Below are 25,032 nucleotides of genomic sequence, written 5' to 3'. Positions count from 1 at the left end.
ATACACGCTGAGAACGCAACCAATGAATGGTTAAAACCGTAGCCCACCACACATAAACACCTGAAAGTGCGCATCCGCAGAAAGCGAACCTAGGGACGAGGACGTACGACGGCCTTGCGTAAACATATCATCAGAATGATTGACAACTGGGATGACCAAAATCCTGATGATGCACCCGGATAAAGAAAATTCTCCGCTATACCTTTAAACATGGCACATTTGGGGTTATGAGATAAATGTTGATCTAGTTCAGATAAATTATAAGTGAGTGAATCAGATTTTCATATAAAAACAGGACCAATCAGCAAGTCATCTGTCTGCGTATGTTGTAAGAAATTGGGTGTACTTTAGGACCCAGGAGTAAACTCCACGACACCTGTGCTCACAGCAATCACGAAAGAAACAAACAAACAGAGTAGAAATGAGCTTTAAACTCATCAGATTACATCATTTAATGGAAAATGAATAGAAAAGATGGACCTGTCTAAAGAAACATTAAGTAAACATGTGTCAGTACCACTAGATTTCGCTAAATGTGGTTGATGCTGGACGGGGTTTTCAAGTCGTGACATTTGCGCAGTTAAACGGTAGTAAAAAATGACGCTGTAATATCTTTAGCATGGTTAACCATAAAACCTGAATTTCATAGTTCTCAGTACCAATTTCGGTACTTAGCAAAACACACAAACATGAAGTCATCCGGGTACGTTTTCCCTATACTGTTTTTCGAATACTATTAATTCTGACATACGTCGCATAGTAATTTTTGTCTACTATATAGTATGAAAGTAGACGAATTCAGACGCAGTGTCAGTTTCGACTTGTTATTGACAAACAGCTTTCTCTCTCTCTAAATAATTTGAGATCCGTCGTGGAACAGAAGGCGAGCGTCCCGGCAGCATGTGACTCTTTAACTTTGATTAAATCGCCTTGAGTGATTGTCAATCACTTGCCTCATTCTTACAGAACAAAAGTCAAATCATTACATAACCGTCCCTACACAAAACTCATTGACATTTCAAACCCATCAACGTGATTTAATGATCATCAGATTGACAACTCCTCCTCCAGCATGCTTTCTTGCTGCGTGTTTGTTGCCTGTCGCAACGCACACGTGGGGTCATCTGTGCATGCATGGCCTCTATTGTTACACTCGATGCAAAATATACCGTATTTCTTCACGGTACGGCGAGCAGGTTGATAGCTTTACAGCCGGAGAAGACATTTTCTCTGTCTCGTCTGGCTTTTGCTCGTCGGCTAAATTGTGATATATTTTGTCGTTGATGCTCATGACGATGGCTTGGGTTATTAATGTTACCGCCCAGGACAATGCTGCTGGGTGGTGAACAAAAAAGCATGACATTGGCATATATTCAACCATCTGCCTCTCTGCCAAACCCTTTAAAATCTGAGAGCATGTGAAATATTAACAGGTGAAGAGATGCAGTATTTCAGACAGATCTTATTAGACCTTCTGCACTGCCACGGACCTAAATAAAGTCTGATTTAAGATTAATGCATTTATAATTCTTTAGAAAGAGCAATCGCCTAGGTGGACAGCATGGTAACATACTGGGATTGTACTGAACTGAAGTTAAAGTAAAAGAAAGAATGACTGTTGTGATTTTTCTCATTTCTAATTTTAAGGTCTTTTTCATCTCTTATTTAACAAATCTGAATACACATCTTTCTTTATATATACATATAAAGTTAATTTGGAAAATATTCTTGATAAACGTCTTCACCAAGTATGCATTAAATCGAATTTAAAATGTCTCAGATGACATTACAATATAAAGGTTTCAACCAATGTTTTCTTCATATGCATCTCATAGATGTAAATGTCCTGATGATTGAATGACAGCTCCTGGTAGTCTGTGGTAATTGCTTTTGAAAATTGAGTTTTGCCATCATGAATAAAACAGAGTCTGAAAATAAATCAAAACGCAAGGCATATTGCAATCATTATAATTTTTGATGTAACTTGTGGTTTTGTTAGCATTTTTCATCAATTAAATCTGTGATTAACAAAAATATTTATTTATTTTATTTTATTAAACTTTATGTTCAGTGCAAAATACTGTATAAACCATAGCTGTCAACCGTCCCGTTTTTTCTTGAATTTCCCGTATTTTACCATTCTACCTCGCCATCATCTCGTTTAAATAATTTCCCGTATTTCTCCCGTATTTTTAATCTTTCTATTTAATGTTTGCACATGCACCTCTGGTAAAGCAGGCAGCTGTAGGCTATATATAACATATAACTCAAATGACACCCGCCAATGAAACAAGAAGAAGAAAAGCTTCCCGAGGGAGGATGGAGGATGACGAGCTGTGCGCAAAACTACAACGGCCATGCATGTTTAGCGCGCATGGTAATATATAATCTAAATCTTTATTTTTTTTATATTATTTTGAACAGACACCAAAAACAGACAATAACAGACAAACAGACCTTTCATATAAGGGCAATATGTGCAATATGTAAAATGATTAGAGCTAGATTAATCTCATACAAAATAAAAGTAATTTTTTGCATAACATATGACTTTGTGCTGTGTGTAATTATTATGTAAATATAAATACACACACATTCATGTATGCATTTAAGAAACATTTACATCTATATATATATTTATTTATATTTTTATATATTCTAAATTATATATAAATAAAAAAACTATATTTAAATAAAACATTTCTTAAATGTTTATATATATGTATGTGTGTGTGTTTAAATATACATAATATTTACACACATCACAAACGTATATATTATGCAAAAAATTACTTTTATTTTGTATGAGAATAATCTAGATTAATCTATGCCCAGCCCTAAAAATTATGCATGCAAATAAGATCAGAAAAAGAAATATATACAATACCAGCATATCCTACAAAAAGCTATTATAATTAGAGATGCATCGATATTAAAAAAATTCACAGATACCGAGAGCCAATTATTCAGACTGATATCTGTCGATGCCTATGCTGATAGCCGATTGTGTGAAAATTTGCTTTTATTGACCAATACCGATTATTGGGCGAAATATTGGTGCATCCCTAATTACAATAGTAGGTAATGATAGTTAAAACAATACATAAATAAATAAATAACATGTGAGCCATCAGTCCTTCATGAAAAACAGAGTTTTTTTGTGATTGTTGCCGGCAAAAATCCTTGATCTTGCAGCACGTTTTCTAAAAAAAAAAAAAATTATGGAATTTGCGGGATATTTATGCAATTTTATGCAATGAAATTACGTCACTTCCTAACGTTCCCATAACAACTGGGGACATGGCTGAGCTTGTGTGAAATAAATGCAACATTTTATAACTTTCTGCTAAGATATATATGACTTTTTGCTACAAAAATGGGGGGTTATGAAATCATGCAAGCCCTGCATATTTTGCAAGCAGAAATCTGCAATTTATGCGGTGAAAGTGTGGCGTATTTAAAAAATGTGGTCCCTGCATAAATATGCAGACTTTGGCTGATTATGCATTGAATCATGCGATCACATACTGTAAATGATTTTGAGATTTTGATTTAATCATTTATCTAATATTTCTATGAATCATTAAATGATCCTTAAAATCAAATTACTTGACAATGACATTAGTGTAAAGAAATATGTAGTTGAAGTCTCATTTCTCTCTCTGTGTGTGTGTGTGTGTGTGTGTGTGTGTGTGTTTGCAGGATAACTTCCCAGCTGGAAATCCAGAGAGACTCCTGGACCTCAAATCCACAGTCGACCTGTTAACCAGCATCACCTTTTTCAGGATGAAGGTACACACACACACACACACACACACGCGCGCACGCACACGCACACAAACACACTTATTTACACAGTAATGAAAGTGTGTGACTCAGCAACAGCATGAATCAAAAAGATGTAAACACACAAAATTAAAAGCCTTCATGCATTGAAAGACAAAAGGGATTTCTTGGCGATAAATTATTAATGAAAGCATCAGGGGTTCTCCTGTTGTTACAGGAGATCAAAACCCTGTGCCAATTGTTGTGTAATGTGATCTGGCACTGTGAGACATTCCTGCATTAAACAGAAGAATATATTAAACACCAGCCAAACTCCTGATATCAAATCGCTGAATATTCCCGAGAGATATAGTCTTATATATCTCATCTTATATACATTTTATATATCTCACAAAGAAATATCCAGATGATATTTCACGCCATCCATCAAAAATAAATCCTAATGCTTTACACGGCTTTTAAAATAATTGTAATGTAAATGTCAGAGTCCTAAAATGAGCTCAAAATGTGGTTTTGGTCTGTAATATAAACTGCATATATACTTGACAGGTTCAAGGCTTCTTGGCCTCTACAGTTTTGTATTTCTGATGTATTTAAGTTACATATTGACAGCATCGTGTATTGATTGTTAAATGAGCTGCAAATCTGACGAGAGTCCTACAGTAAAACATGTTTTACTGCAGCAGGCACAGATAAAGGTGAATATTAATGAAAATATTGCTAGATTGTTTTCAAATACGTTCAGCTTCATTAGGTTTAATATAAAACCGTGTTGCTTTACTATCAGTAATGAAACATTTTCAGTAGCACTGCAGGATTTCAATGTTTCGCTTTTGTTTGCATAAAATAAAACATCTTGCTCTTGAAGTACATTGAATTCAATAGAGCACAATAACAAAACCTGGTTTGTTTTGGGCTTCTATAGCAATCAAATTTTCTATGACATTGTATGAGGGAGGATACGGGTCTTTAAGATTACTGTGAATATATTTTCCAACTGCGAGTAAACAGAGTAAATGTGTTTGGTGAATCACACGAGAAAACACAATAGGAAATCATGAAGGTGCATCTGTTGATGACATGATGAAGATGCGATTGCTCATCATTATACAGAGGTGAATTCTCTGTTGTGCAGTTAAGATCGCATTTTAATAAATGACAAGTTATTGCAATTGCAGGTCAATATATGTTGTAAAAAAAGCCTTCATATCCAATACAGAGAAATAACTAAGATTGATTTTTTTTTTGCTCTCTCTCCTCCCAGGCTATTACTTTATTTTCTCTCATCCAGACATTTGCCCTTCAATTTTGTCACAGTCAGTGCATGCAGAGACGTGTGTTGAAGGGGTTTTGCCAGATTAGCAGATAGATAATATATACCGTAGTAGTTTAACTTAAACATTGAAGTTGAAGATGTTAAAGATTTAGAAAGCTTTACATCTGGACATTTACATTTATTCATTTACCAGGTTTTTATTCAAAGCAACACATGAGGAATATATACTGTACGTCATGTTAAGTTATTATTTTTTATTTGAAATGTTAATAGAATAAAATTATTGTGTTTATAATAGAAATGTAAAAGTTGTTGTAGAAGCTCAAACAGTACAGTTTATGCAAATCCAGTGTTGTTGAATCCGAGTCAAGAACCAAGACCTGAGATTGAGTGTCGAGTCCGATTCAAGGCCAAGACCAGAGATCGAGTTCGAGCCAAGACCAGAGATTGAGTGTCGAGTCCGAGTCAAGTCCAGACATTGAGTCAGAGTCAAGACCAGAGATCGTGTCGAGTCCATGCCAACACCAAGACCAGAGATCAAGTGTTGAATCTGATTCAAGATCAGGACCAGAGATTGAGTGTCGAGTCCAAGTCAAGACCAGAGATCGAGTGTCAAGTCCTAGTCAAGACTAGAGATCAAGTGTCGAGTCCACTCGAGAGCAGAGATTGAGTGTCAAGTCCGAGTCAAGACTAGAGATCGAGTGTTGAGTCCGAGTCAAGACATAGACCAGAGATTGTGTCGAGTCCATGCCAAGACCAAGACAAGAGATCAAGTGTTGAGTCCGAGTCAAGTCCAGACATTGAGTCAGAGTCAAGACCAGAGATCGTGTCGAGTCCATGCCAAGACCAAGACCAGAGATCAAGTGTTGAGTCTGATTCAAGATCAGGACCAGAGATTGAGTGTCGAGTCTGAGTCAAGACCAGAAATTGAGTGTCAAGTCCAAGTCAAGAGCAGAGATCGAGTGTCGAGTCCGAGTCAAGACTAGAGATCGAGTGTTGAGTCCGAGTCAAGACAGATCAGAGATTGAGTGCAGAGTCCGAGTCAAGAGCATAGATTGATGTGTCGAGTCCGAGTCAAATCCAGACATTGAGTCAGAGTCAAGACCAGAGATCGTGTCGAGTCTATGCCAAGACCAGAGATCAAGTGTCGAGTCCGAGTCAAGACCAAGACCAGAGATTGAGTGCAGAGTCCGAGTCAAGAGCATAGATCGAGTGTCGATTCCGAGTCAAGACATAGACCAGAGATCGAGTGTTGAGTCCGAGTCAAGACCAGAGATTGAGTGTCGAGTCCGAGTCAAGACATAGACCAGAGATCGAGTGTCGAGTCCGAGTCAAGACCAGAGATCGAGTGTCGAGTCCAAGTCAAGACATAGACCAGAGATCGAGTGTTGAGTCCGAGTCAAGACCAGAGATTGAGTGTCGAGTCCGAGTCAAGACATAGACCAGAGATCGAGTGTCGAGTCCGAGTCAAGACCAGAGATCGAGTGTCGAGTCCAAGTCAAGACATAGACCAGAGATCGAGTGTCGAGTCCGAGTCAAGACCAGAGATCGAGTGTCGAGTCCGAGTCAAGACATAGACCAGAGATTGAGTATCGAGTCAGAGTCAAGACCAAAGATCGAGTGTCGAGTCTCAAGACCAAGACCAGAGATCAAGTGTCGAGTCTGAGTCAAGACCACAGATTGAGTCCGAGTCGAGACCAAGACCAGATATTGAGTGTCGAGTCCGAGTCAAGACCAGAGATCGAGTGTCGAGTCCAAGTCAAGACATAGACCAGAGATCGAGTGTCGAGTCTGAGTCAAGACCAGAGATCGAGTGTCGAGTCCGAGTCAAGACATAGACCAGAGATTGAGTATCGAGTCAGAGTCAAGACCAAAGATCAAGTGTCGAGTCTCAAGACCAAGACCAGAGATCAAGTGTCGAGTCTGAGTCAAGACCACAGATTGAGTCCGAGTCGAGACCAAGACCAGATATTGAGTGTCGAGTCTGATTCAAGACCAGAGATTGAGTGTCAAGTCCGAGTCAAGACCAAGAGATCGAGTCTGAGTCAAGACCAGAGATTGAGGGTCGAGTCAAGACCAGTACTACAGATCAAGTGTCCAGTCCAAGTCAAGACCAGAGACCAAGTGTCGAGTCCGAGTTTAGACAGAGTCCACATCCAGCTTTATCTGGTCTTGGTCTTGACTCTGACTCGAGTTGGACTCGACTACAACACTGTACAAATAAGATAATATTGTTTTATAACATGGATAAAGTTAGCTTAAGCTGTCAGATTGCGTCTCACAAAATATATATATATATATATTTCTGATGCAGTGATTCTTTTAGTAAAACTAGTATTACTAAATGTCTCAACTTGAAGTAACAATTAGGATGTACGCTTACACACATTCAAGATGTAAGGGAGATATTTTATTCTAACAATGTGTGTCAATTAAAAATGAAAATTAAAGCACAGTTTTTAAAGACTATAGCATTACATTTCTAAGACTCAGGCACATGAATACTGTATAATTATATTTAAAAATATTTGTCTTTTATCATCCCAGGGCTAGATGTCTTTTTTGTTTTTGACCCACATACAGATTGGATTGCTTCTGAACTGTAAGCATTTAAGAGTGTATGAGCGTTGCGAAGTAGACCGAGGCGCGTTAGGAAATGATTGCATGAAACACGCACAGCTCTGTCAGTTTATTATCAAAAGGAGCTCTGTCGCTTTAATGAGTGACAGCTAAGCAGGCAAATCAGTGAAGTACATCTTAAGAGGTAGCGGAAGCCCCACCCACAGAGAGAGCCTGGCAGGCAGAGTATTAAAGCTCCAGCTGTCACAATGCATTATGGGTAATGAAAGAGTGTCCCCCTTATTCCCATGCTCTATAACACACAACGCTCAGAGGAATGGGACATAAAGTTAGTTGCATACGACACAAAGAAGGACATAAATAAATAGATCTCATTTCAATAACTTTACATGTACTATAGACCTACTTTCTAACAACATCACTGTAGCATTTTAAGGTTCCATCATCCCTAAGTGGGTTTTTGAAAGGGGTTTGGGGTAAACTCCTTAAATTAGATCTTAAGTTAACAATAGGCTATTATATTTTCATTTTGTAGTAAAAGACATACAGTAAAACACACCAGTAATACCCCACTTGTGACTTTTTAAATCTGTAACATATTTTTAAATGGGCGGTTGCTAACAAGTTGCAATGGGGCTACAAACTTTGTCTGGGACTTTAAAGTTACAATTAAATTAAAATGAAAAACTTTAATTTGTTTTGGAATATTGTGGTATTTTTTTACAAATGATTATCTATGAGCTTCATTATATTTTTTTAATTTATGTGACCTCATAATCTTTAATCAAAAACGCAAATCGAAACGATCCCCCCCTCCTCGAAACGATCTTTCTTTACTTCCGATCATATAGTATGGCAGGTGGGCGGGGTCCCGGAGAAGATTGCAGCGATTAGCAAATAGCAACATGACCTTACTTCAAAAAATCCAATCAGTTCTCAACGGAATAATTCAAGTCCAATCCCGTCTTATTTCATTTCAGAGGCCGTTTCACTCAGATATATGTCACCACAGGAAAAATAAGACAATCGCTACTTCCATTTCATGGCGACTTTAAATACCATCACGCATGAAGATCAACATGGGCACAATTCTCAGCAAACCTTCATCCTCGAGTATTTCCTTATCAGGGAAAATGTTTTTAAATGTGTTTAATAAAGTTTTAAAAAGCTGTCCAAAACTTCGCTTGTAGCCTAAGGTTAGCTTTTAATTTCTAGTAAACACATTTAGACTTCAAAGTTGTCAAAAGTGTCATAAACTTTTGTTAAACACAGAGCTTATTTTTTGTAATAAACCAAATGTCTATGGGAAAAAATAATGGGCTTTTTGGCGAGGGAACCCGAGTGTCCCACTACCGGGTTGGCCTGCAAAAATATGTCACTCAATTAGAGCTTGCATAAGTCTGTTTGTGTGCTTGCGTTTGTTTTATCTGAGTCATTTTGTGTTGTAGGTACAAGAGTTGCAGAATCCTCCCAGGGCCAGTGCAGTAGTTAAGGATTGTGTTAAAGCATGTCTGGATTCAACATACAAGTACATTTTTGACAACTGTCATGAACTCTACAACCAGCTACTGGATCAGGTGAGAGCAAAGAGACAATCACAGGTCAACATGTTGCTAAAAAATACATTCTGTGTCAAAATGCTGTTATTTAGGATTTTGCTTTCTGTGTGTGTGTGTGTGCGTGTATAAGCGGTGCCAACACAATCTCATGACAATTCATATATACAGTATATTATGAGGTGGCTAATTTGTATTACCAAATTTCTGGACCACAGATCTGTTTTATGCTTAACAAATAAACTAAAACGACCAAAGCACTTTAACTTTAAATTGATCGCGGTCACTTATCATTGGCATGAACATTGAGAATGAACATTAATTAATTAGTTCAATACAATTTTATTTATATAGCGCTTTTCACAATTGTTTAATTGTTTCAAAATAGCTTTACATTAAAAGATGCAGGAGAAAACACAGAAAATCGATGGACAACATAAGCAGCAGAATGCAGCTGCTAAGATTAAACCATACTAGCGAGCGTAGTAATAATGTAATGCATAGGGTGCTAAGTTAAGCCAATTTCAGCTGACTCCCCAGGGGTTGAAAAAACCCCAGCACGAATGAGTAGATTAAACGGGGGCAACCAGTGGTCCTTGGTCAGACATCAGCACATTGAAGGAAGGCCAGTTGATCTGTGGTGTGATGACCTTCACGGCATTCGAAACTGGGTCTGAGAGAAACAAAATCGTATCAGCGTAGGGGCCATTCGCATGTTATGCAAGCGTCATACAGTATTGTGTTTTAAAATCTGCTCGGTTCCAGACAGGCTAATTATTGCGGCATAAGTATATTACCCAGATGAGTTATGTGAATGCTTTGTTCTTGAAAAGCTAACTATTGCGAGAAAAGTACATTTACTAGACAAATGATGTGAATGCTTTGTTAAAGAGAAATGTCTTAAGTTTAGATTAAAGAGATCGATGTGTCTGATTCTCGGACATCAGTTGGCAAATCATTCCAGAGCTTAGGGGCTAAGTAGGAAAAAGATCATATGAAAGACATTCATATGTGAGTCTCTCAAGGTCTGGGAGCGCTCGAACGAGTCTCTGGGACCCATCATACACCCGGCATATGCAACACCAGGGGTGATGCAAGTGTCTTTGCTAGTTTTAGCACAACGCAGTTATCATTTTCACTTCCAGCGCCACGTTGTTTAAATACCAAATGCACTTTTTCCCATCTGTTTGCCCATGGGCGTTCTGGTCGTAAGAGGTGTGTTTGGTCGCATTTGTTGGTGCATTGCTATTTTGAGGCAACTGAAAATGATTGCCCATTGACCAAATAAAACCCCACCTAAAGTCAATGCTGCAGTATTTTTTTATTTTTTATTTAAAGGCTGCATTAGTAATATGCTCCTAAAGGTGGGTGTACAATGCGCGTTCTACACACACAGCAGCATAAAAACATGCCAAATATTAAAAAATGAAAAGATTACAAATGTCTACATGTCATAATGGATAGTCATTGCATGTACATAATGATCTCTTTTTTTTTTTTTTTTGGAGAATCGTTCAGTCCTTGCTTCAGTCAAGTCTTACGCCATGTAAATAACGAATCCACCATTCAAGCGCAACCCGCTTTTAAAAGGAATGTGAGGCTCTGATTGGTTTATTGCACGTTATGCCCAAAACACAACCATGAGAGAATAATTAAGAGAATAGATACAACCCTGTTGGACCATGCACCAGGCGCGCCAACAATTTTTCAACTACCACTTTATTTTAATGTTACGTCTGTGGATTCAGTTAAAGTGTTTTTGTAATGTGTTCCCATTTAATTGTTTAGATATTGCGGAAGACTTAAATATATCAATATTCTTGGGACATCTAGTCCTATGCGGTCATTATTTTGATATTTATCATAAAATCTAGTCAACTTTGCAGTTTAAAAATGCTGACACAGGAAATAATTTGACTGGATCTTTTTAGGGCATATACTGTAGTAATAAAGAGGAGGAAGCACAGCGAGGGACAATGTTCGCCAAGCGTAATGCACTCCTTAAAGCAATTCTCTGTGATCTCAGGCGTCAAAGCATCACAGCCCATTTATGTGTGATGTGTGTGTGTGTGTGTGTGTGCGTGTGTGTGTAATGTATGATGTGGACGGGCCTTGAGAAATCTTTTTGTCATGTCTGACTGTGGAGATCAGATCAAAGCGATGTTCTCATGAGAGGGTCAATGTCCACTCCAGCGCTGGTGAACTGAAGTTTGCAAAGCTACAAGTTACATGTTGAATTACCTAAAGTGAAGCTCTCTTTAAAAAATGGTTTAAAAAGAGTGATGAACAGCAAAAGTTTGCTACGAGAAACAGAAATGGAATTGTTTCTGAAGAACTAAAATACTAAAATGCCACCCACTTTTTTAACATGAAATGTTCAATTGAATCTAGACTTTTCTAATGCCCAGTGGCGGCTCGTGACTGCTCATCTGAGGGGCGCAAATTCAAAATATGTGTTCGGAGTGTCATGTGTGTTGCTTGCAATTTCAAAATATTTGTTTGTTGCGTCATGTTAACCATGTGCATCACGAGTATTGTCAAAATAAGTGCCTGCTGCACACGCATCAAAACTGTTTATTATAAAAGAGACGTTCACATTCACAAAATACACGCAAGACACTCTCTTAACATTAAACTCTGATTATGCGAGTATCTGGCAAACGTGAGCGTCTCTTTTATCATAAACCCTTTAGAGACATCTGCAGCAGGCACTTATTTTGACAAGACACGTGATGCACATAGGTCTCTCGACGCGCAAAACACATATTCCGAAAAAAGGAACCACACACATGATGGGCTTCATACATGTTGTGACAAACTTAGCATCAAGTACCCTCGAAAAAAGAAGTCACCGGCCGCCACTGCTAATGCCTCATATAAAAGAGAGAAGAGTATTCATGCAAAAATAAGAGACGGCAATTTTAGCATTTTATCATAATACAGTATTAATCACAAAGCTGTCTGATGCTAAAGAAGCAACACAAGGTTTTGCTATTGGCATAATACTGAGCAATGCAGTTTAGTTAGTAGTGTAACTGCATTTAGTTAAACATTATCTAGACATATTTTTGGAGATTCACCCTTTATGAGTGACCTCTGTCCTGAAGAAAAGAAATGATTTTGTGTTTCTTGCTTCATTAAGCTTGCAGTCAGACCTTTAAGCATCGCTCTGATACCCATCAACGTCAGACAGAGAAGCACCATCAGCCCCTATATAACTGCTCAGAGGTCTCATACAGCCCTGGTCAGAGAAGAGAGAGTCTGATCTCAGTGCAGGAGAGATTATTTTTAGTGACTTTGAATCAAAGGCATTTTATCATTTTCTTTAAATGAGGCAAATGCCTGTGTAGGGAAAATAGGGCTTTATTTGTGGGAAAAGAGTGGGGGAATTCATGTTCCTTCCCTTATGTATATATATAATAATATATAATATAATAATATATATTATATATATAATAATCTGAAGCCCAAAAGGAGGGAGTGTTATATAATCACGTCTTAAGGGGGGTCAGACACAACCAAATCCTGTTAGATCCTGAGAGACAGAGAAGGTGGAGGATTCAAGAAGAACAAAGAAACACAGAAGAAGAGAATTGATTTGAGGGTTTTCTTCTGAGATACAGACCCTAGAGATTGAGCGTGGTTCTTCTTGAGGATTTGCTTTTCTGGCAAATCTAAGCAGAGTTTGAGATTTAAAGGTTTGAACGCCGATATCCACATTAATTTTTAAGCTAAGCTATCTAGTTTTACTCTATGTCAGAAACATTCATGTTTGTGTCAAATGGCTTTTTCTCAAGGGATTTAAAAAAACACATAGACAAATCTGCTCCATATTTTTTCTTATTTAGTATCTGGTTAACCCTCATTATTTAGGGATGCACCAATACAAAATTTCTGTGCTGATATTCAATTACTTGGAATGTCGCCTACCGATACCAATTGATATTAAAGGGGACATTTCATAAGACTGATGTAAAATAAATATTTGGGGCCCTATCTTGCACCCAGCACAATTGACTTTGTCAGTCAATTGTTACACATAAAAATATTAATACACGAGATAAGGGGAATCATTGTGGTGAGCATTGTGGTGATAGTTTTTATTTATTGTGTGGCTGCGTTAAAAAATTATCATGCAAATAACGATTAAAATATTTTCATAAGTTTGTTGTGTGGCTGTATTACGTTTATTTTATGTAAATAATAATAAAAATGTTTTCATAAGAAATCTTAATGTATATGAACTTGATTTGTAAGAGTACTTTGGGGTTGGACCTTGCTTGCGTTTCTTGGGTCCGATTTCAAAGCCCCCAAACCCTTTCAGCGGTGAGGGTGGACGCAGTGATGTCCTCTGCTGGCGTCAGGTCCTGAGGCAGATCCACCTCCCGTTACACGGCGTGCCCGATTTATGCTGGCAAGCTTGGGATTCCCCCGTCTCCAGACATCATTGTAGCGTTTTGCGCAACGATGGGGATGTCAGCTGATGAGACTGTGGCTATTTCCTCCCACGCCTGTTTAACCGACGCTGATTTGGGCGGGTTTCTCCCATCCCCATACAAAACAACTTCTCTGTCTTTGACTGCTCTTACAAGAACGTCGGTCTCCTCGGCTGTGAACCGCTCCTGGCGTGCGCCTGGTAAATCCGTCATAATAATAGCAACCCGCCATGGTACTTGCGCACTTGCGTTTAAAGGGAATGTTGGATGACGTTCTGATTGGTTTATTTGACGTTACGCCCAAACCACACCTATGAATAATGAACCTACTTCAGACCAACCCCTTATTGATTTGCGCCCGGCGCAAGAGTTATTTCTCACGCCGGGAAATAGCAACAGCGCCCAAGATCCGCCCACAAACTCACTTGCGCGTTGCGGTTCGCACTTGCGTTTCACATCGTTAAAATAGACCCCTTCACGGTTCACGTCACAGGCGGTTCCCACTGCGCATGTCGGGGTCAGAAAAGTAATTACAGCAGATTGAGTTGCGTGTTATTCGGTATCGTATAATTGCCTACTTACGTCGTGGGCTCTGAAAATCGCACCAGGTCTTCCGTTAAGTTTTCGCGATTCATGCAGAATCTCAAAAACAAAAAAATACAACATCTGCGGCTGCAAGCTATTAACGTGCAGACTGGAACAATACAAATATCAAAAAGGCTTGTGATTGTAGTGCTCACTTCATTTGAGGTAAGTCATAATTTTTCAGCCCTGTTAGATTAAATTTTAAAGCCTCGCTTGTATGAACAGTTTGACCCCATGCTGCGCGCGCTCCCGATAGTCATTCAATGTTTACAAACCTTGAAGGGGTCTATAGGGCCCTTGGTGTCCCCAGAGTACATATGTGAAGTTTTAGCTCAAAATGCCCCATAGATAATTTATTATAACTTGTTAAAATGTACACTTTGTACTGTAGGTGTGAGCAAAAATGTGCAATTTTTGAATGTGTTCTTTTAAATGCAAATGAGCTGATCTCTGCACTAAATGGCAGTGCTGTGGTTGGATAGTGCAGATTAAGGGGCAGTATTATCCCCTTCTGACATCACAAGGGGAGCCAAAATTTCAATGACCTATTTTTTCACATGCTTGAAGAGAATGGTTCACTGGGGACCCAAATATAGCACTCAAACATGGAAAAACTCAGATTTTTATGATACGTCCCCTTTAATAGTTTGCTTTTTACTCTTTGTTTTACTTTTTTTTTCATTAAATCCTAGAAGTGCAGACCATACAAACTTCAATTCTTGTCATTGTCATCCAATTCAATAACACACACACTATGAGTTTTGCTGTGTTTTCTGCCCCTTTTGATTGCCAAGATATAGTCTGCTTTGATCATCAGCTGTTTTTAAACAGTTGACCGATGTCTTCCCAATTCAATTTTAATCTTCTCTCTCTCTCTCATTTTCTCTAGTGAGAAAACATCTTTAAATCAAAATGTATATATTAAGGCACACACACAGACACAATCAACCAGCACAAGAGATTTAGTGTCAAGTTTTTAATGCACAAGCTTTGTTTTCTTAAAACAGCTGAAACGCCTTCACACACAAAGCCTGAGGAAAACCCATCTAGTGTCTGATCTCACATCTGAGAGGAATGACTCTGCTGCATCTGTTGTGTCTGTTTATGACTGTGATGTGTGTAAGAAAAACACTTTGCCCGTGTGAAGACATTGTGTCATGTTTGTGTACACTGTGCATGTATGTTAAGGTGCTTTGTCTCACAATGATGATCTCACTCGTGTCTCTGTGTGATGATAGATAGAAGCTGGTGCTGTCAACATGTAGACACACACATAGAGAAGATAAATGAATGCGTTTAATAATAATCATCAAAATGGATTGTGATTTGTCAATAGTTATTGATTTTTTGAGGTAATCACCTATGATCTTCACAGGGATACAGTTACTATTACTGCACTAAAACAACCTTTCCACTGACGTATGGTTTGTTAGGATTGGCCGAGATACAAATATTAGAAAATCTGGAATCTAACTGTGCAGTCACACCAGACACGGAAGAGGCGGCAAAAACGGGCTATTCACGTGTAGTTGGACGCTCAAACATCTTGAGTTAACTCGCTTCTTTCGAGTGTGAAATTCTAGTCATTCGAGACATTCAATGCGTAAATTCACATCATGGGAGGGGCTTATATGGCTCAAATGAGGAAACTTACCAGATTGTTCGACCGCCTCACTCTTCCAAACAAGATCCTTTTAATTCCTTTAAAAGTACAAAGATGTCTCGTGTAGTAATGATGATTGTCGTCCGTTGTTGTTTTGTTTTTCTGCATCCGCTTGCTTCCTTTAATCACGTCACTGCTAGAGCAAGCTCCTGATTGGTTAACGCGGCACGAAAATCCGCCAAAGTTCAGATTTTTATTAACTCGCGCGGATCACGCGGCAACACGCTGGGCCTTCCAGGATACCTATTCGGGTCTTTGCATTGACTTAACGTAAATCACTCAGGATTGCCGCCTCTTCCGCGTCTGGTGTGAATGCACCATACGGGTGCAAAAAAATCTAAATATTGATCAAATCGCCTTTAAAGTTGTCCAAATGAAGTCCTTAGCAACATATATTACTAATAATAAAAAATAATAATATATTTATGGAAGAAAATGTACTAAATATTGTCATGAAACATGATCTTTAATTGATTTCTGGCAATAAAAAAAATGACAATTTTGACCCATACAATGCATTGTTGGCTATTACTACAATTATACCTCGATTGAAATATATTGTCATATATATGGAAAAATATAATTTAAACAATATAATTCACACAAAAAATTCTATCCTTTATATATAAAAGCACTCAGGGCTATACCATATCATGGCACATATGTGCATGTGACATTCATATGTTTTTTTTTAAATGTGACATATAAAACGAAGTGAGAAATGCCTAAAGATCATTTGGAGCCACATTATATAAAATCCCAGAGGTCCTGTTATAATCCATCCAGACTACATTTTTAAAATAAGACCTTCTGTGTGTGGTATATAGTGTTACACAGAAAAAATGACATAACTCCTTATTTTTTCTATATACTGTAATGAAATGTATCATGATTCTGTCCATTACTGGGAATAGAGGACAAGCGTTTCTATGCTTCCAGTAAGCAGAGCTGAATGGTGTTCATATAATCTAATTCAGCACGTATTACTCAACATCAGCCTGCATTTCTGACTCCTACATTTTCAACACAGACTTCAGCATGAATTGCAGTGAAAGTCAGTCAGAAAAGCTGTATGTTCAGAAACACAGAAATCTTCATTTTTAAAATTGTCTGTAGGTCTCTTGTTTAATAGTTTCCTACATTCAATCTCAACACAAAGACTTTCTTCTACCATTTATGTCTTTTAACTCATTCCCCACCAGCATTTTTTGTGATTTTTGCAAAAGTTTAACAAAATGCCTTCCAGAAAAATTTGCTTCTAAAAACATATAAACATACAAATATATCAAATGGAACAACAGACTCTCTTCTTTCCGACAAACAAAACGGGAAAAAAAATTTTTCATCGTATCTTAAATACAGGTATATATATATATATATAAATATTTTTTTTAAATAAAGTTTTTTAGAAAAAGCTGAAATAATTGCATTTTTGTGAAGGAATTTTGTTCATATTCAGAACAATTATCAAAACAAATTTAAAATGAGTAAATGACGTTTTGGCTTCAGTTTAAAAGTCCTTTTAGAGAAGTCTTGTCACTCCGCTGCTATATTTGCAATGCCTCCAGGTCTTGTTAGAACAAGACAAACAAGACTTGTCGATTATGTGCAAAGTCCCTTTCCCAAAGGGTTTATGGTTGGCGATTGGCTTTTTTTTCTGGGAGTCAGGACTAGAGCGGCATTCTGGCCATTACGTCCGAATACCAATGTTCATATCAGCAAATTTTCCCGACCGACACCTGCAGCTTGTTAACTGAACATTAACCAGAAACTGACAAGATTTTAAATTAAATTGTCATTGAGTAAAAATACAGTTAATGGTTGTCTGTGACCTGGTAAGAACAATACAAACATTTAATTAATTTGAAAATGCAACAGCAACAAAAGATCAACAAGAGAACCAGGATTCATACATTATCAATTTTTCACGCAACATTACATTATTAAAGAGCATGCGATTAGTCCAGAGGATTAATATCTAAAAAGGGCGGATAGTCTCTTTTTTTATGTGGCCATTTCTAAAGCAGGACACATTTTAAAAAGTTTAAGCTTTTGCGTCGTCTTTCTCTGTTTGAGCAAAAAGAGAGATGGTTAGGGTCTAGGACAGGGGCGTCGCTAGACCCCTTTTACTGGGGCACGTGCCCCAGTGTAAATCTTTTGTGCCCCGGTGTAAATCTCAAGTTTAAATTGTATCAGTTAACTAGTGCAATCCTTTACAAAGACAATCGCGGCAAAAACGGATCTATATGCAATGCAGTTACCCAATTTACGTTTGTAAAAGCGAAAAAGCAGTCGCATTGACGCGTGCACGCACGTATCCATGTCTGCGCGCGTCTTTGCGTCATTAGCGCACAACCGCATTCAAAAGGTGACGCCACACGAGTGAGTTAGCTTATGAAAACATGACGAGACTAAAGTACGTTTCTAAATAATAATGCTAATCTTATTTTGACTCGATCATTATTGGCTTCTGTAGATGGACATCAGAAATGTTTTGTGCAAAGCAGGGAAAGAGAAGCAGAAAGGAGAGATGATGAGTTTAAGGGATTTAAGAGAAACTACATCCTCATCCTGTCAGGTCTCAAACATTAGAGATAATATCTCAGGAAAACCTCTTGTCAAGTCTATAGAATTGCATTGTTGCTGAGAAAATCAACAGATGTATGTGTTATACTGTTCTGTATTTTCAGATATGAAATTAATATTTAGTTCACTAAACAGCAGTAACTGAGATTATTTAGTATAGCAGGCATAAAATGACTGTTTTCTTAAAATATTCTTGTAAAAATAAGTTATTAATCATTGCTATCATTGTATAATGTACAAAATATTTCTCTGCTGTCATTATTTATGCCTCCAAACATGTTAATAATGTTAGGTATGATGAAGATTACAGTTGTATATATCTTTTGCAGTAACTGTTGCACTGTAGAATAATGGGTTAAGCAATTAAGGACATTATATAGAAGTGTTGCACACTTCTTGCACAGCAGGCTTTCAAAAAAAGTCAGCAAAAAATGGGGGGCCTGTGCCCCAGTAGAGCTTTATGTCTAGCAACGCCCCTGGTCTAGGACAGAGGCGATCAGCGAAGGTCTGTCCGGATGCGCACAAGACTGAGACGGACCGCGTCATCTTGCGCATACACGCTGTGGTGATTTTTCCTGATGGAATAATGGATGCATTAGCGAGATATGTAAACTAATTTGTTTTATTAAACAATTGTATAAGACAGCAATTAATAAAATACTGGCTCAGCCTCATAATCACCAAAAAAAACGTAACAGCTGAATTGCCTCTCCAAACCCCCAATTCCCATTCTTATAATTTCATTGCAAGCTTGCAACGCACACATTTTTCTATTTTTTTTAACACCTTTTAGTATTTAGACTCAATGCTTTCCATAGCAACAGCTACTAATTATGCGTCTGTCACATTTGCTCATTCAAGCTGACCAGTTGTCTGGTTTTTGTTTTTTTAACCTTTTAGTTTCCACCAATTAGCAATCATGTTTGCTTTGTTTGCTCCTGAGCAAGTTATTTTTGTTTCAATGCAACTGCACTTTTTTTGGAAACGTTTTGATGCACTTGCAATGAACTTACTTTAAAGGAGCAATGCACTGTCTTTTTGATGAACCGAAACTTAATAGCAAAACTGTTTTATTCAGGTGACAGAAGAAGACACATAATATTGAACTTTAAGATATGCATTACAGTTAAAACACTTAGTAAAGAAACCATATGATAATTAATCAAATACAGTATATAAATGCAATATTAAGCTTGCAATGCAGCGTCTCCATGCAGCTTCCAAACCCAAGCACAGACACATTGCCTACAAATGATTTCTCATACAAATTATTAATTCACCGGACCGTCAGGGCAAAAATAACTCGCGTTTGTAGGCACGTGTTGACATGCGTATTTTTTCTTTTATTTGATAATATTAATCTGTCATAAATTTTTACCTTCGGTTAATGGTTAACCGGTCAATATGAACATCCATAGTAGGATGATTAAATATTTAAAAAATTACAAAAAAAGACTTTAGCATTTTGACAGGCAGGATCACATTTGAAACGCTAAAGCAACCAATCAGACTGCAGTAAGTCTTTCAGCACCATGGACAGCAGCACGCCACAGTTTTTGTTTTTTCTACATGATCTTTAAAATGTAGGTCTGTAACTCTAGAGACAAAGTCCCATTGGGCCTGACAAGTTTATGAGTTTCAATGAGAATCATTCTGCTGTGGAATACAGCCCGGAGTGATGCCAGAAATAGACTGGCACGAAGCCCAATTGTCCATCAAATACGCTTAGTCTGATCTTAGACAGAAAGGCATTATGGGATTACCGGGGGGTGAGTGTTGCTTTTGCCACTTAGATTTGTGATGAACAAATATTCTTTACTGAGTAGTTTGGCAAGAGAGTCAATGTTGAATGTTGTGCATTATTTTTTTTCAAGGTTAAATCTTTACTTTGCAGGACTGCTGTACACAGACATAATAAATAAAGACAATGATAAGCTTAGTAAGAGAGACAGTATATCTTAAGAACTGAACTCTGTGTAAATTATTTTAATAATTTTAAAATAACTTTCTTTTTATTGTTTACTCTGACTAAATTATTTAAACTTTACAAAACATTGTCGGTTAAAGAAAGGAAAGGGACAAATTGTGTCATTTATCTTAAACTAATCAGTCTACGTTTTACTTTCTGCAGGCAAAGAAGCAGGATTTACCACGGGAGGAACAGGGTCCGTCTATTAAGAACCTGGATTTCTGGCCCAAACTCATCACTTTGATGGTGTCTGTAATCGATGAAGACAGAACAGCTTACACACCCATCATTAACCAGTATGTAACACACGCCCATCATTAACCCCAGGGTGTTACATACACCCACAACCCATTACTAACAAGTGCATTATACAGACAAACACAAACCCATAAATGACCATTACTTTACACATACCAATCACTACACTCACATCCATTACTAACAAGTGCATCAAACCCATGAATACTGCATGCTTGTGGTTTGTTTTAGATTTTAATGAGGACTTGTTAATATCTCAAATGCCTGTTTTGGTGACAGATTTCTTTGATTCATCTTGTGCTTCATTGTGCAATACTGTTTGTGAAAGTTTGTGTGCGTGTGTTTGAAGAGCAGCATTGTTTGTCGTTTCTCCAGCAGAAAATCACTGTCAGACGGAGGTACTGAATATTTAATCTGAATATTTAATTTGAAAGACCAACAAAAAGAAGAACTGTATTTCTTTCACAATCTTTTAGTTTCTCACTTTTACTCTTCTTTGATTTAGAGGAGAGAAAGGTGTGTGTGCGTGCATGTGTGCGTACGTGTGTGCGTGTATGTGTGTGCATGCATTTTCTGTCCATCCCAAAGCATTTAAGCTGAGCCTAAACCGAGCTGATCCTGGTCTAAATAGATTGGAGATTGTTTTTGAGCAGTGCTGAGCAGAAAAGCGATCAATTCACTCAGTGATACGGTACAGCAGCTGATGCACTGGTTACCATAGAAACAGCTCTCATGATGGGTAGTGCAGTGGAATTGGTGCCTGTATACACAATGTGCTCAAGTTTGTGAATAAGGTCAAATATACGCTGATGGGACACTTGACATTTTATGCTTTATTTCTCATAGTGATGGATGCATGTGTTCATGACTGCTAAATGCACATTTGTCACATGCATGTTTGTTTTATATTTTGTGTTTTGTTCAATGGATGGAGACCAAATTTCCTTGAAGCAGAAAGTCCAATAACTTTATTTAATTAGTTTAATCTGAAGTGCAGTTAAAAAGAAAAAGAAACAATAATTGTAGGGTCATAAAAAGAGTTCATGTTGTAGGATTGTAATGTGTGTTTTATTTGATTTTAGGTTCCCTCAAGAGCTGAATATGGGTAAAATAAGTGCTGAAATCATGTGGAACCTCTTTGCCATGGATATGAAGTATGCAATGGAAGGTGAGTTGGTCTTGCTTAATCTTTGAACGTCTCAGCAGGTTTGGTGTGATGTCACAGATCAACCAATCCCGAACCTAGTTATTACATCACAGTTATACTGACTAACATCATAAGAAAGTGGTACAATTCTTTCTCTGGATCTCATGTTTTTAATGTTTATGCGGTGGTCACTACGTTAAAACCTTTTCAGTGAAAGTGTCAGATGTTTTGTCTGTTATTGTAAAGCTTGTCTGAGAGCAGAAGGATTTTTTGTGTGAGGATTTTATGCATTGATGTTTTTAAACCATAGACTGTATAAAACATGGACTTTGTTTTTTGAAGAGCATTTTTGAAGCCCAAAGTTGGTGGAACCGGATGTCGCCATCTTAGCAGCACGTCACCGCATGTCAATCTTGGACTGTGTCTTAATCAGCTCCCTTGTTCAATAGTTAGGGCACTGATCGGGAGTCTGCCATCTTAAGGGCTGTCTCAATCGCAAAATCCTTCCAGTGCACTGGAATTTTCATTCCCTAAAAATTACCAACATGCAACACAAAAACCAGTGAGCACTGATGGTCCCTGTGTTCCCTTACACAAAAATAACAACCTTTTCTGAAGCTCTCCAAACTAAAATCGCAAGAGCAAACTCTATAAACTTTATGAAATGCAAACTTTTATAAAGACAAACGTTTATTTCAATTTTGATATAAACACACTTCGCTAGACAGGAACGCACCACAATCTACTTAATATTTAAATGTAATATTCCTCTAAATGTATGTACGGATATTTAAGAGAATAATGAAAGTATTTTTCATAATATACTTTAACAAATGTTTAAAAATTAAGTCAGAGAGAGATTTTGGTTTTGCCGGTTGTTGATGAAGAACAGCTGTAATTTGTCACAACGCGCTTAAGCAGCCACGTCACAGGAAAATACGTGAACAGTGTCCCAATGTGAAGTGAGCTATACTGACTCACAAACTCGGGAGCTAGGGAACGGATTGAGACACAGAATTGGATAACCAAAAATGGGCAAAGAGGCGGAACGTTGGTGGATAGGAGGTGCCTGGTTGCTTAAACCACGCCTGCCTAGCTCAATTGTAGTAACAGCAGCGGCAATCCACCTGTCACACCCTTAATTATGCAGAACTTTAAGTTAAAGGATGTCAATTTTCTTTAAAAAAAAATCCAGATAATTTTCTTACCACCATGTCATCCAAAATGTTGATGTCTTTCTTTGTTCAGTCGAGAAGAAATTATGTTTTTTGATGAAAACATTCCAGGATTTTTCTCATTTTAATGGACTTTAATAGAGCCCATCACTTAACAGTTTTAATGCAGTTTAAAATTGCAGTTTCAAAAGACTCTAAACAATCTCAAACGAGGCATAAGGGTCTTATCTAGCGAAACGATTGTCATTTTTGGCAAGAAAAATAAAAATATGCAATTTTTAACCTCAACTTCTCGTCTACCTCCGGTCCTGTGACGTGCCAGTGCGACCTCACGTAATACGTCATCACGTCAAGAGGTCACGTGACCTTTCGACGTCATTACGCAATTACGTGAGGTCGCGCTGGCTTGTCACACAGCCGGAGCCTCCGGAGGAAGACGAGAAGTTGTGGTTTAAAAGTGCAATTTTTTTTTGCCAAAATTTTTTTGTTAGAAAAGACCCCTATGCCTCGTTTGGGATCGTTTAGAGTTCTTTGAAGCTGTGTAGAAACTGCCATTTTAAACTGCATTAAAACTGTTAAGTGTTGGGGTCCATTAAAGTCCATTAAAATGAAAAAAAATCCTGGAATGTTTTCCTCACAAAATTTAATTTCTTCTCAACTGAACAAAGAAAGACATCAACAGTCTTGGATGACATAGTGGTGAGTAAATTATCTGGATTTTGTTTTTAAGAAAATGGACTAATCCTTTAATATAATTCCAACGGATGAGCTACTAAAAACTTCACCCTCTCATAGTTGTTATGAAGGGCAAAATTAGCTATATAGTCCCAAAACCACTTTTTGTACCAGGCTGTAAACATATTTTTTTTGCTGTAAAGTTGTGCATTGTATTGGGGGTCTATGGGATTGACCCTTTTTGAGCCTTGTCCCTTGTCTCTAGTGGCCAGTCAGTGAATTGCATTTTAAATCACTTCAGTGTTGGATTTACGAAAGAGAAGAGAAGGTTGCCCCTTGATTAAAAAGTGGCAGACCACATTCATTGTCTGTTTGACAAGAGATGTAATTGTGGCTGTTGGTTTAAACAGTGATTTCCTGCGGTCAGTTTTTCTTCCGGAGAGATCGCTGTCATGATGGATTAACAGTTTGGGGAGTAGGTTCATTTAAGTTTACTCTAGGTAGCTCCTGAGGTTTTAAATGGTTTAATCATGTAGATGCTTTTATCCAGGGTGACTTAAATTGTGTTCAAGATACATTTTATCAGTATGTGTGTTTCCTCGAACCCTTGACCTTTCACTGCTAATGGATTGCAATTGAGCTAAAGGAACATTGCGCATGTAATAGCGTATGTTTCGTGATTGAGGTGATGGGAACGTTTCGATTGTTGTTTTTGTGGATGTTGTTTAGTGCCGCAGAGCATTGCTTCTCTTTAATAGTCTCCAGGTTTTAGACCCATAATATGACCACAGATGGCCTGCTATCAACATCTACAATACACAGAGTAATGTTGTTAACCTGACCACAGACTGACTACTGAAAAGCCACACACATAAGTTTTCCACAGTAAAAGCTGAATGAATTGAAAGGTTATTCTCTCTCTCAGACACACACACACACACAGACGTCTGAGAGCAGATCGTCTAAAGCGGCCATTCCCAAACTGTGGTCCGCGGACCACTAGTGGTCCGTGAGGGTACTGCAGGTGGTCCGTGAAAAGGCAAAATAAGAATATATTTTAATATACAAACTCGTTCATATTTTGGGCGAACGTGTACTGCTGCCTAATAAACGTTACTGTGAACGTCATTCATTCTGGTGCCTGTGAACGGCACGCTCTCTCAGTTTTACGTCGTTCAATAGGGTGCCAGATTTGTATATTCTTCCAGGCGAAAACCCGACTAAAACACACTGTAAACAGGCCTTAATGTGTAGCGGAAAAAACACCCAATCTGGCAACACCGCCACCACTCGGTGTTCACCAGTCACGCTGCATGCGTCATCACAACAACACAGACGCT

At 37.9% G+C, this 25,032-nt stretch overlaps 1 protein-coding gene across 3 annotated transcripts in view; it reads left to right on the top strand.

Moving 5' to 3' along the window:
* The window catches only part of LOC135773845 (protein unc-13 homolog C), a 178,893-nt gene that overhangs the window by 84,804 nt on the left and 69,057 nt on the right, over nucleotides 1-25,032 (top strand). For all 3 annotated transcript variants that reach the window (XM_065283701.1, XM_065283702.1, XM_065283700.1), the window contains exons 15-18: nucleotides 3,703-3,792; nucleotides 9,091-9,219; nucleotides 20,600-20,733; nucleotides 21,778-21,863. In XM_065283701.1, coding sequence (XP_065139773.1) covers nucleotides 3,703-3,792; nucleotides 9,091-9,219; nucleotides 20,600-20,733; nucleotides 21,778-21,863 — 439 coding nt within the window. The remainder of the gene's footprint in view (nucleotides 1-3,702; nucleotides 3,793-9,090; nucleotides 9,220-20,599; nucleotides 20,734-21,777; nucleotides 21,864-25,032) is intronic.

The sequence above is a fragment of the Paramisgurnus dabryanus genome, chromosome 9, assembly GCF_030506205.2.
Source record: "Paramisgurnus dabryanus chromosome 9, PD_genome_1.1, whole genome shotgun sequence".
NCBI lineage: Eukaryota > Metazoa > Chordata > Actinopteri > Cypriniformes > Cobitidae > Paramisgurnus > Paramisgurnus dabryanus.
This window is presented reverse-complemented; position numbering and strand designations above follow the sequence as displayed.